Raw genomic sequence first — 13571 nt, 5'->3', positions numbered from 1 at the left:
CTCTACTCCCTTCAGCACACAAACACAGGCCAATCAGCAGAAGCGATAGTCCTGCTGTGATCGGGTTTTGCTACAACGTATCTGGGTCAGTTTGCATTGTTGGAACAATACCTTGCCGTTTCTGCAGGTTTGTGGATTTTAGACCAGCAGAAGACAATGTTCTTTCATTAGCAACAGCTAAATGGATTCAAAGTTGTTTTGACAATTTCCACCTAAAAATCTTTCAATAAAACAAGTAATGGACATTTAAAATGGACAATTGAATTAGTATGTTATGAATATTCTATTAACTTAAGAGAAATTTGAAACCAGGATGCTGCTTCTAAAAAGGTTTTCCGCTTTCCTTTTGGCTTGGTAAACATTTTTTCCCCTAAACGTTTCTTTTTTTCCCTGTCTGGCTACCTTCTACAGTCCAAAAACATGCTTTAAAGGTTAATTGTCATCTCTAGATTCCCCCAAGGTGTGTGTGTACCCCACCTTTGCCCAACAGGAGTTGGATAGGCTCCAGCAACCCTGTGACCCCAAAAGGGATTTCGCAGGTTCTGAAGATGGATAGACTATCCTATCCCAAAAATGCACAAACCATGACACTCTGAATAGAATTTACAAGTGACACATTTGAAACTGTGTTTATTTGTATAGAAATTATACTTTTGCATAACTTTGTATTGACAAATCGTAGAAAGAACACGAACGCTATTAGGATCTCAATGTCAAGACATGTCAGGGTTGAGCTCGTCGTTCCAGAGTTGTGTGTTCAAGTCAGGATGGGGGGGGGGGATAGCACCCATCTCTTTGTAAGCTTGTGGTTTTATGCAGAAATGAAAGAAGAAAAAACTTATTTTAGTGCAGAAAATTGATAGAAGCTGGCTGTGAATTCTCTCCAAAAGAAAGCACTGTTAGACAAAAGGAGGTTAAACTCTGAACTCTGGGGTCCCAAAAACTGATTTTTTTTTTTCCATGTTCCTTGTTTGTTTTTTCATATGAGCTCCTCAAGACATTGGTTCTTATCCTAAGACACAAGAACGATCAAGTCCTCAAAGATATCGCACGAAGCTCCTAATCCGAGTTAGCATTAGCTTTCCACTTGTTTTGTCCTTAAGACTATGAGTTCTGTTCATCGTACCACCCTGGGATGAACATTTTTAATCAGCTCAGTTTCTTTCTATTTGCTCTATGTCGAGCTCGCCTCCAAGCTGGTACACGTCCCTCTTCATGCTACATAGCCCCACCCACAAAGGCTCCGTGTCCTTCCCGTTGGAGGTTTCTGGCGTCCCGTCGTCGCAGTTCCAGTCCACTTCCTCTGTGATGGGATCTGACGACTTGTTCCCGTTGAAGTCGCCCTCTTGGGGCTGGAAATCCTTTAAGTTGTGCTCGTGTGCAGGCGAGTCGACGGCATCACGCTGTTGGACGCTCCTGGGAGGGGGCGTGGCCTCCGACTCGCAGGTCTCCTCGCCTGTGATTCCAGGGCAGCTGAGGCTGTGGAAGCTGTGAAGTTTCTGTAGAGAAACAGAACATTGGTTTTGAGAGATCCAAACTTCAGCTGCTTCAGGAAGAAAAGAAATTCCTTTTTTATTTTTCTTACTGTGTCTCCATGAGGTCACAGCATCTATGATTTTTAACAGAATTAGTCATTTTATGAATCTGCATCGGAATAATCATGAAAGATCCTGGGAGACAGTCAGAAGGTTATTCAAGTCATTTGGTAAAACTTGATCCTAAAAAATAAAAGCATCTCCAACCAAGGCAAAAGGTGTTTCTTTTCCAAAAAAGGAGTTTAATACATATATTTATGAGAATATACACGCTGACAAAATGTTAGTGTTTAACTTTTGAATTTTAGAATTCCTGGATTTCAAACAGAAAAGAGGAATGGAGCTGTGACATTGAGCAGAAACCCAGTCCAAAACAAAAGGCTTCCAGACCCCCAGAAGGTGCACATCACTCATGCTGGTCTCTTGACTCTGCTGGCCTTTCGTTGGCCCTGCACAATACATGCTTACAAACATCTGGGAAGCCCAGAAACTTCTCTAGGAAAATTGACATGTGCCAACGCCGCTGCAGGCGAGCCCCGCGACAGCTGTGCGAGCTGGAATGAGGAGCTTTTACGACCGAGGCTTATCCAATCTGTACAGCTAATGTGAAGAAGGCAGGACAGCTGCCCCATGCCTCACCGCCACGGTGGGCCGCAGGGACAAAAGAGAATGGGGGCCTCTGTGAGACGCTGTGTCATTTGTGGGTTTATGTAACACCAAACAGGCATGGGACTGTTCAAAAGGCCGCTCACGGCCAACTATAAGAAATGGTAACAAAGACTATCCATAGACAAGAGAGGAATCCACATTTATTACAGACTTCTAGCTTGATCAGTTTGTGATCGTTCACTTTTGAGAAAAATATAAATGCAGAAATGATGCAACCAGGAGAGAAAAGTGGTAGAGGAGAGCATCAATGAGGCCAAATCTTAACAGTTTTGTATGAAACATGTCCAAACCTGTTTTCCCACACAGGAAACGACATTGCATGTTCCTCGTTCTTAAGCTCGATTGCAGCACTTTTAAAGACACATGACGGATGCTAAAGGCACATAAAAAACAATCAGCTTTAAGCTCTCAAGGATTTTCTTTGTTCCTACCTTCTTAGGGTTTTATTCTAAACATGACTAATCATTTTTAGGAGATTTTCTTACAAGTCTATCAGGCATTAAAAGGCTGTTTCTAAGCATGAGAAAATAGAAAACTCCTGTTTGTTTTTGTACGTTTTTTCTCTGCAAGATTTCCTGGTGAGCAACAATTTGGAGGTTTGCTCAGACAAAATTTATCAAAAGGAAAAAAAGAAAATAGAAGACCCAGAAGCCAAACGGGGTCAGATCTGAACCAATCATGGTAAACGGGGAAGCTCAGCTGTTTTTCTTGGCCCACATTTTCAACACCAGTCATGCGTCCCGTTGCTGCGACAGACCACTCCACTTTCAGACATTTGGAGATGCAATGAGCTGCTACATCGATGTCAAGGAAGCAGCAACCTCCAAGGCAGATTTTCAACATAAAACGCACTGTAAGACATTTTAAAAACAACCAGGATCATGATACGTGACTGAGAAGAATGACTCGGCGCCGTGACCTTGGCTCTCCATCCGTATAATCTAATCAATAGCTCATACTGCTATGTTAGGGCCGGCAATCTCTTAGCTGATTCTACAGTAATCAATACCGCCCCTTCTTTGCAACAATCCATAACCTGACGTGCACACACCTCCGCTGACATGCTGGTGTTCTCATGTAGCATGGTGGGCATTTTAGAGAGGCTCAGGAGTAGAATTTGAAGACCCACTCCGATCACCTTTTGATCTATTGTAAAAGCGTTTCCAGTGGTCTTATTAGGATTATGCAGTTTTTTACCAAAAACTTCAAAAAAGCAGAGTAGTTTTCTACAGAACAACCCCAGCCCCTTTTCCCGTCACCCATAGCTAAGAGTTCCATTTACTCGCTTTCTCGCTAGCCATCTTGTGGCCCACTCACTGGATCATCTACGCACCAAAATAAGCTCTTTTACCAAACCGTTTTTTTGCGCCTACATACAATTTTAAGCTCAGTTTTCTTTATAGGTGTCCTCCATCTGGAGAAAAATGCCACAAGAACACATTAAAAACATGGTTTTCATCAGAGTGGATCCTTAAGTTTTGAAATAGCTCAACTAAAGGAAAGTGCTTCCAAAATGACCTGAAAGAATGTTCCTTTCACGCGTCTGCCAGCACCGACAGTTTCCTCACAGACGTGCAACAATGCTCAAACAGCAGGAAAGAGCCGCCGCTAACAATCGGAGCGCCTCGACACGGCTCTGTGAAAATATTGTGGGTTTTGCCTCGCCGGAGGTCATCTTCGCCGCTCTGAGCGCTCCGCTTTAAGTCTGTGCTTGTTGTGTCACTGTTGTTAAGACACTGCTGAGCTCTTTCAAGAGGGGGGGGGGGGGGTGTTTATAATCGCCGACAGTCAAAGCTAACGGAGCGAGTCGGAAGACAAATCAGCTGAGTGCGGTCCAACTTCACAGGCGATCCACCCCTCAAGCAAACAACTAACACCAGCCATCAGGTAGCACCTTTAATAAGCATCTGCAAGTGAACACACATACTGGGGGGAGACCTTGAGCTGGGCCTGCACGAATGAATGATTGCTGTTTATGAGCGACGCCTGCAGAAACACTCAGAGGTGTGCTGAGGGAGAATGGACACAATGGCCTGACCTTCACTGCAAGGGTTTGTTTATCCAACATGAAAGGCACAAATTGCCCCAACAACAGAATGTAACAAGCAAATGTTACAGCCACTGATGGAGCTAGCAGCGCCTCGGGCTGTAAAGGTCGTTTGAGGAGGACAAAGGGTGTCTGCTTTGAGTTCAGCAGGTTGGAAAATACCAAATGTGCTCTTTAACAAATGACTGCTGAATTCTCACGGACAAAACATCCTTCTGACGGTTTGAATGTTTTTTTTTGTTTGCTTGTTGTGTTTTTCAATGGAACCCGATTTGTCAAACGACACGTTCAAACACCAACCTGGGTCATCTTTGCCAGATCCAGTGAAGGCCTCTGTTTGTGCGTGTCATCTGGTCTTCTGCGCTTTACGCCAATCTTCTTTTCATTGAGCTCGCACGGCTGAGAGCGACTCCGGGCCAGACCGCCCTGCCCGCTCCGGCGCTCCAGCTCGGGAGTGGAGTCTGGAGAACTCGAAGGTGAAGGTCCATGCGGCTCGGGGAAGCATATCTGTTCATTAGAGAGGGAGAGGGGCTGCGCTGGAGGGTCAGACGCCAGTGGCATGGAGGACGAGTGGGTCAGGCTGGTGAAGGCGTAGGGTAAGCGCTGGGTGAAAGAGGGCGGCTCCACGGCGTTGGAGCGGGCGGGCAGGCTGAAGCTGAAGCTCCGCTGCATGGCCGGAAAGCCCAGCTGCAGGTTTCCGCCGCTGCTGCGTTGGACGCTGCCGCCGCTGTGGCACCTCCTCTTCTCCACCGTTGTCCACACCCGAGAGCCCTGTGGGCGCCAGGTGGAGCGGCACCCCCCCAGCTCGTCGGAGCAAGACAAGGAGCGGCACTGTTTCTTGCTCGGGGGCGCGGTGGAGTGCGAAGACGACTCGGTCAGACTCAGGTCCTGCAGCAGACTAGTTAGTGTGCTAGAAGCAGAGCCGACATCCCAGTCCCACTGGGCGGAGCCTGAGTGCACCTCTGGCAGGACGTCCCACAGGCTTTCCAGGCTGGTCCCAACCGGCCTCTGCCGTATGGAGCAGCTGTCGTGCCATCGGCTCGTCTCTGCCAAAGACAATTATGATCTTTGTTTGTTTTTTTAAGAAAGTTGTTAATCCTTAAACAGGTTTAAGTCAAGTTTCCTAAGGACCTACTCCAATAAAAGTTGTGTTTCTGTCATTTTTAAACATATTGTAGCATTTTTCTCAAGATGGACATAAGGAAAATTACGCTCAAAATTGCATTTTGTGGAGAGGCAAGGTTGCTCTGCACCAACAGCCCCGCCCACAACTCTGATGGGAATTTCTAATGAACTACTGACGCTCTGCAGAAAATAGAAAATGACAAGAAGACTTTAAAAATGGATAAAAAGATGATCAAAAGGGGTCTTTAAAAGTACACTGATTATTTGAAGAATAAACGTAACAAATGGTCTATGATTCAAGGTCAACGTCGTTGACACCTTACAACTTTGTTTGATTGGCACTTTGCCACAGAAATTCCTCGGTTTACGTTAACCAAGCTAAAACCGGCCAGTCAACTCTGAGTCAGTTCCTGAACAACGACCTCACTCCTGCTATGCAGAAGTGTCCTTCTTTTGGAGATGGAAATCACCAAAACGGCATTCATTGGTTCAACAAAGCCCTGAAATCAAGCTACTGTAAATGGATCATAGCTGTGGAGACCCGGTGAAGATTTAACAAAAGATGAGAAAATGCTTACCCATGAGTCCACAGGAGAAAAGTGCAGCGCCCTGGCTCATGGTCTGTGCCTGGAACTGGAGGAATACAGCAGATTCTGAGTCAATCCACCCAAAAGTCAGATAATCATAACAAATGACAGGATGGGGCAATAAAAAGTAATAAATCATCTAGTTTGAACATCAGCTTGAAAGTAGGTCTTTGTAAATGTTATCAATAGAGTTTGGTCATAAAGGCTCCTCAGACCTTTAGTGAGAGGCCTGCAGAAGTGGTGGGGAATTTTTCTGAAGGTTTCTAGGACATGGAGGAGATTTTTCTTATTTAGTGTGATGCAGGATTGAAGCCGGCAGTGAACTCGGTTGGCAGTTATTATGATGCAATTATGAGTAACCTGATTATCCTCCATTCAGAGTCATAAACGTCGGCATTGTTCCACAGACGTCACATCCTGCGAGTCAGTCATGAAGCGCTCACAGTTTCTGCTGGGGGTTCGATTTCACCCTTGAGAATGTTGGAAAAGCGGGAGGATGTGGACCGACCAACTGCCTCGCGTTTCACGCCGCCACATCTCCACACACAAGCATGTGAAGCCTGTGGGAGACGACACATTACCCGCCCCAAACTGCTTACAGAAGTAAAAAGTACTTACCGGACCCAAGTTTGCTCGTGAGGCTATTACATCGTCGGCGCCCTTCTTTTCCAGTGTTTTCTTCAAAATAATCACCATGGCAACACACATCCTCCTTCCAAGTTGCTCCAACTGGGACAATCTACATTACAGGCCATCTTGATTAGGCTTCGGATAATCGTAAGAGCGCTACCTTCGAGTCCGGCTGGAATGTGCTTTGCTCCTCGTCCAGATCCTGAGTGGATAATAAAGATGAGCACAGGGGTTAGAATTCAGTACATTTCTGGCATTCTCACAACCATATAAGCAGACGAGAGAGCCCAGTGGATCCGGGTGGGGCTCTGAAATAAATCCACTATAATGCAAAGCTCCCAAACTCTTCAGAAAGTTTCAAGCGTCTTACATGGGCCTTTAAATGCTGAGGAAAAATTTCAAAAAGTACATACTGCAGTGTGAAAGCAGTGAAAACGGGATGTAATCTTTACCTAAATTATCAAATATTTTTTCCGCAGCTTCTTCAATTCTGGGGCAAATTGGCTTTTCCCTTAAACTGCAGCTAAATCAAAGCAAATCAAGTAAAACAAATTGAATTAGACATTTTTCTGTCGTATTATATGTCTGATCGAGAAAAAGATGAAGCCGTTTCATGGGTACATTCAAGTTATGTTGACAGCAATCTATGTTTTAAAGATAAAGCTGCTTCATTTTCGCAAAGAGGGTTAAAATTGCAAAACATTAAATGGCAAAGCAGACTAAAAAGTAAATAAACTCAGTCCACTTTAAATGTCTGTCATCTATTCGTCTGATAACTGAAACAGTTGTTTCTGAACAATGTTCCAAACATCAAGTGGTATAGCCTCTTTCTACTTTCACTTTGCAACCAAACCCACGACAACAGTCTCATTTTGAAAGTTTCTGTCAGCGAAAATGCATCAAATATTGCACAGATTTTTTAAGAGGACGAGAAAAGGAGGAACTAAAGAAAATCCCAGATGAACCAAACAGAAAGAAGTAAGTTTGGATAAACAAAATCTCTCATATTGCTATGATACGATGATGACTAAGCAAACTGAAACTCAGTAAAGGGCGAGTAGACAAAAGACATGTCTGCTCTTTGCTCAGACTTACTACACAGAACACAGAAAGCTCCGCCTTCTTCTGGAAAAAAGGGAGCTGCTTCAGTGCACACATGTGAATATTTGACACTTAAAAAACCCACGTTTTTGGTGTTTCTAACATGTTCTTGTGGCATTTTTCTGACAATGGAAGAAAAATGAAAAAAAGTAAACTTTAAACTACATTTCTGAGTATTTCTTTATCCAAAGCATCGTGAATCAGGAGCAGAGGACTATGCTGTCGGAAAGAGAGTTTATTTGTGATGTAGAAACTACAGTCGACAGGCCACAAGCTCGCCGCTTCCTTCTGATTCATGAACTTGCAGACAAATAGATCCATGAACGTCTTCATTTTCTTTGTCTGAGCTGGAATCTGGCTGAAAACTGTACGGCTGGACAGCTCCAATGTCGCTCCCCGTTTTTGTTGCACAGCTAATGTTAAGTTGGGGGTGTGTGTGGGGTTGCAAGCTAGCAGGAGAGCATGTAAACAGGAATCACAGCAACAAGAGAGCAATCCCGCCCCCCCTTTCCCCTTCACAACTCTGAGGCAAAATTCTAATAAACGACTGCCGCTCTACAGAAACTATGTCCTGATTGTGGCTAAAAACAGCATATTCATCATTAAAAGACAACTGGAAACGTTTTTAAAATAGATCAAAAGATGATCTTGGGGGGGGGGGGGGACTTTCTCCCCTCTGACACACAAAGAGAAACAGATCTGAAGCTCCTTCAAGTGACTTTCAAACAGAAGAGGTTAGTTATTTGACCCATTCAAGTCAAGTCTCACTCCAACTCCCCACTTCCTGTCACCCATCTGTATCCAGCCGTACAGTTTAGAGCCAGATTCCAGCTTGGACGAGGAAATGGAAGACGTACATGGATCTATTCATCTTAAAGAGGATTTATCAGAGTGGAGCTTGTGGCCCGTATGTACTACTTCACAAATATGATATTTTTAAAGGGCACTTTTTTCATCTGTTCCTGATTCACAACAATTTGAAAAATAAACTCAGAAAAGCTTAGTTTTATTTACCGTATATACGTCCTTCATCAGAAAAATTCCACAATAACATGTTAAAAAGTGGGTCTTTAAACAAAAGGGGAATTTTCTAACATACATTTGGACATATTGCCTGTGCCATAAGTAATGCGACTTCCTCTAGAGGGTGACTAATGGCAGAACTGTCCATTTTGTTTAAGTCTTGATTGTTTGTGGAAAGGAGAGCAAGTTCTCCCAAAAGTGTTCCGCTCCAGAGCACACAGTTGTGTAATGGACTCCTCAGAGGCAGGCTGGGAATAGCTGACCTTGCGGTTATCAAAACAACTCTCTCAACGATTAAAGTAAAACTGCTGATGAGCCCCAGGCATAAATCCATATCATTCTAACCCAGGGGAGGGGGGCTACTACCACTGGATCATTCACACGTGATGCCACATCAGGTAGAGGAAACCAAAGGAGACACAAGATGACTGCATGATGCCTGCAAGGTCAGATGGTGTCTGTTGACATGACACGACAACTGCAGGCGATGGGGGGGGGGGGGGGGGGGGGGGGGGGGGGGGGGGGGGGGGCAGAAAACAAGAGTCGCTCTGTGCAGGAGATAAGACACCGTGGGAAACAAAAGAGGCTACTTCTGAGGGGGTGGTTGGTGGAGCGACTGTTCTGTCGTCAGGAGCCGACGCGCTGGATGTGGCGTTTGGATCCGACAGATGATTTCATTTATAAACACTTCACATCGAGAAAACAATATGGACCCAGGGGTTGGTGTTTTGGCAGGGTTTTTTTTTTTCTTCCAGAGACATCAACACCATTTCAGGACGACTTCTGCTTTCATTGTGCCTGATTGAGCTGCAGAAAAGGCCTCCTGCTTAAGGCGCTTGGTTCTTTGAAGAACCAGAGACCGATGTCTGACATTCTTTTGAGAAACTTAAACAGTTTAATTATCTTTTCCCTGTCTTATTTTTTTTAAATCACATAAATCTGCTGAGGGCTTGAAATGGGTGAGGTTGATAACATTATTATAAACATTCCTCAGCTGCATGACAAGCTGAGCACACAGCTATAGTAGTCAAACTTAGACCCACGACCTTGAAGGGCCATTAAAAAGTTTGCAAATGCAGCACAGCTGCAGCTGACGCCGCCGATGACACAGCTATGGTGTTTTTATCTAGAATTTCTGCCACTCCCCTTTGAATGGTAAAACCAGCATCCATTTCATAATGATGCTGCTATTATCTGGAATCAGAAGAGCCTCTACACTTGCACAGTTTGATAGCACTTTATCTCTTAAAGGCCAGAAGACAAACATGACAGCTGAGAAGTCTAAAAGGGAAGAAGGTTTTAGGGCGCTTCCTTCGGCTTCCCATCACACGCTTACAGGCGACTTGTGGCAAACTCTGCAGGGCTGGACGCTCTTCTTGAAAGACAAGAGCGATGCTTTTGGGCGAGAAGATAAGACCCAGGGCTTCCTTTGTGGTTGCCTCACTTCGTGCTGCCAGAAGCATATATTGCACACCAACCCGGATCCACTGGGCTCTCTCGTCTGCACCGTTTTAATGTCATTTTGCTGTTCTGCAAACCCACACAGCAACATGGAATGAGTAACAAGTGTGAAAAAACAAACCACAGAAGGAGAGCCATTACAGCGTTTCTCAGTTTGAGCTGCTTTTCCTCGTATCGCTCAATCAGAAATCCCACCAGTTAGACCACCATTACATAAGGATTTGGCAGCTTTGTGTCTAACTGACAATTACAGCTAATACTAATCCATTTATAGCACTGGTGCCGCTGCTGAAAACCACCATTTGATATGAAGGATTTTCCTTGTATAGACTGGTGGACACACTGACTCCACTCCTTTCCATTTATCTTCTGTTTTCTGTGCAACTAAGACAGAATGCAACACAATCCTGATTTTCAGACATCCATATTTAGGATCACTGACCAAAATGCACTCTGGGAAATCCCGGGATTGTGCTCCTAAGTGCCTGATATGAGTCAATCTAAAGACCCACTCCAATCATCTTTTGAGCTATTGTTAAAGTGTTGCCAGTGGTCTTTTAATTGTGATTATGCCGTTTTTAGCCAGAATCCAAAAACCTGTGTCATTCTTTTAATATCTAATTTCTGCAGAGCGGCAGTAATTCATTAGAAATTCACCTCAGTTGTGACATTGGCATGGAGCAACCCCAGAAATGCCATTTTGAGCTTAATTTTCTTTATACATGTCCATCATCAGAAAAACGCCACAAGAGCATGTTAAAAACACCAACAACCCTTTTTTATTTTGTTTCTTTTTTAATCAGAGTGTGGTTTAAAAGGAAGATAAGAATTTGAAATAACAAAAAAAAAAGTGGTTCTTAGTAGAAAACTTGAATGTTGCAGAAACATTGGTGCCAGGCTGCAAGGGGCTTTGAGGGTCATAAAGCTGGGCAAGCTGATCTAGCTGCCTGCCCTAGATATTTCTGAACTGTTCTAAGCTGGTTTTCTCACTACTTAAGTTCTTCAAAAGGCAGGTGCTACTCGGGATGGCCAAAGCTGAGTAACTGGGAGAAGGAAAAAAAATGCCTAAAACCTATTATGTACTGGTTAGCACACAGCTGTCGGCAAGCTTACAGAAATTAGACTAAGTCAGCCAGGAGGCTCACTCTAGATTTTTTTTAAAGGAGCCACTGAATAGTCAAAAATGAGCATGGCCACGAGGCTTCAATAGTAGTTATCAGGCTCAGTTGAGGGTCTGGGGTACAGCCAAAGTCTCACAGGCATGCAGCTGCCCACTTACCATAAACACAAAGGCTCAGCATGGCAGCCAGGGAGGCCTACATTTTGAAGCATGCCTGCTGTTTAATTATCTCTTCCATAATCACTTGCACTGTAGACGTTTTATGCAAAACAAGGGGGTTTGTCTGGCTTTGTAATGAGGGTTCTGGGGGAACCCGTCCAAATCGGAAAGCAACGCAGTCCGCTAAAAGGCTAACCCGAACAACGTCTTCAGATTACGCAGGATTGAAGTAGGATACTGAGAACATTGCTTTATCACAATCATAATAAAGAAATCATGAAAGGTGGCATAGGAGTCAACTAAAGTACAAGTGTGAACCATCTTCAAGATGGGAAAAAGCTGTCATGACAGCGCACCATCATTTCTGTCACATTTTCTGTGGTCTGGACAGGAAATGGGGACGTAGATTATTTTGCATTTGAGCAAAAAAGGATAAAAGTTTGGTTAGTTGGGTTTTTTACCCCCTAAAGTCCTGTCAAACTTTCCAGGTGGACGCTTCAATGGTGAAAGAAAAGGTCCTACAAATTGAGCGTGCCCAAGTGACCAGCCTCTTAAAAAAAAAACCAAAAAACAAAACTTATTTTGAAATCCTCCATTAAAGGGAAATGAGTTTGGCTAGAAAACTGGTGCTCCAAAAAAAAAATCCCCACAAAGTAAACAATTTTTAACTTCACACAGGGATATATGGGCTCCAAAATAAAAATGTATACATACATTTAAATAGTCAACGAGGAAAAAAATCTAATTATTCCTCTTTGGAATTGTAAAAAGCCACCTGTGTAACTTTAGCTGCTCAAAAAAATAATAGAAATAAAACCCAGATAGGATTTCAGGTTTAACAGGTTTCTGTTTTGATCATCCCAATGCACAACTCCGCTTCTAAATGTGTAAAAGCGAGCGTCAGCCAGCAGTTATTATATACCTGAAGGGAAGGCTGGTTAAATCAGGAACTGCACAGCAGTTTACACATCACAATATAATGGGATTAGAACATACATTTGCCACCAGACATGTAACTATGCAGGCTTTGCACAAAGGGGGAAACCCAATGAAGATTAAGATCAATGTGTCCTTCAGACAAACCAAAATAAAAGCCTTAAATAAATAAAAAATAATAATCTGATTTAATGATACCTTTTTCATGCCAAACTAAACAAACACCAAACTAACACTCTCGCAGCAAAACTTACCGTGACAAATATTCTCTGAAACTTAAAAAACGTGTTTCATTTACGTCGAGAAACCATGTAATTAGAAATGTTTAAAAAAAATACGTCGAGAGGCATTTGTGTTTCACTCAAGACATAACAAAAGAAACAAAAAAACAGCAAAAAGCTCACATGGAGAGGCTGCTAACTAAGCTAACTCCCTTGACTTTTAGTTCGAGTTGTGTTTTCATCTACTTTGCCTCTTACTGGCATCCCAAAAAAGTCCTCCTCTGTGAATAAAGTTACACTTCACTTAAGCACAACCTGAGCATCAAAACTCCTATTTCTAAAAGTTAGCACAGATGTTGGCGTGTTAGCTAAACATTTGAAACTTGTCATTAGTTCAAATCAAATGTAACTACAACTCACAGGTTTTACAGCAGATTCCCAACATCCAGCGGGCTAACTTCGAAGAACCATGGTGAGTTTTGTTTCTGAAGAAACAACACAGAAGGCGGTTCGTCGAGCGAGGTGTTGACTTCTTCGCCTGCCACAACAAACTACATTATTGCCCCAGTGCACTACTGTCCGACAAGACTGCACGCTAATGAGCCCGTGACAACATACATGAGCCGTACCATGTTTGACACTGGAAAGGGGTGTGTTCTAACTAAATGTGTAAACGTTTTCCCGTGTTTTGATATTAAATTGTGTCGTTGTTCGGCTAAATTATCCCTGCAGTTTAATTTATTTGAGCATTGTATTGGAATAAAGCTAAAATAGGGGGTATTTAATATTGCTATTTAAATTTGACCTTCCCCCGCACTTGGGACTAGTGGTTCAATCTGTCCCGAAGCAATAAAAAGTAATCAGAGTTTTAGAGGCTGCATGAATATTGACTAGGTACTTTCATGATAAACAATCCTGTTACCAAAATAAATAAATAGCATTGTGTAACTGTCAGAG

General features: G+C 43.3%; 1 protein-coding gene across 1 annotated transcript; it reads right to left on the bottom strand.

The window, feature by feature from the left end:
• Positions 1-613: 613 nt before the first annotated feature.
• On the bottom strand, positions 614-13259 carry fam53b (family with sequence similarity 53 member B). Its single transcript, XM_004080443.5, has 5 exons — positions 13035-13259; positions 6582-6795; positions 5955-6009; positions 4552-5297; positions 614-1499 (listed from the first exon to the last, which is right to left on the bottom strand). Exons 2-5 carry the CDS (start codon positions 6669-6671, stop codon positions 1155-1157), a joined length of 1236 nt encoding a protein of 411 aa, XP_004080491.1. The 5' UTR covers positions 6672-6795; positions 13035-13259; the 3' UTR covers positions 614-1154.
• Between the last annotated feature and the right edge of the window lie 312 nt (positions 13260-13571).

Source organism: Oryzias latipes, chromosome 19 (assembly GCF_053564925.1).
Source record: "Oryzias latipes strain Hd-rR chromosome 19, Olatipes_Hd-rR_3.1".
NCBI classification, from domain to species: Eukaryota; Metazoa; Chordata; class Actinopteri; order Beloniformes; family Adrianichthyidae; genus Oryzias; species Oryzias latipes.
The sequence above is the reverse complement of the archived record's forward strand: the minus strand, read 5'-3'. Positions and strand labels throughout refer to the sequence as shown.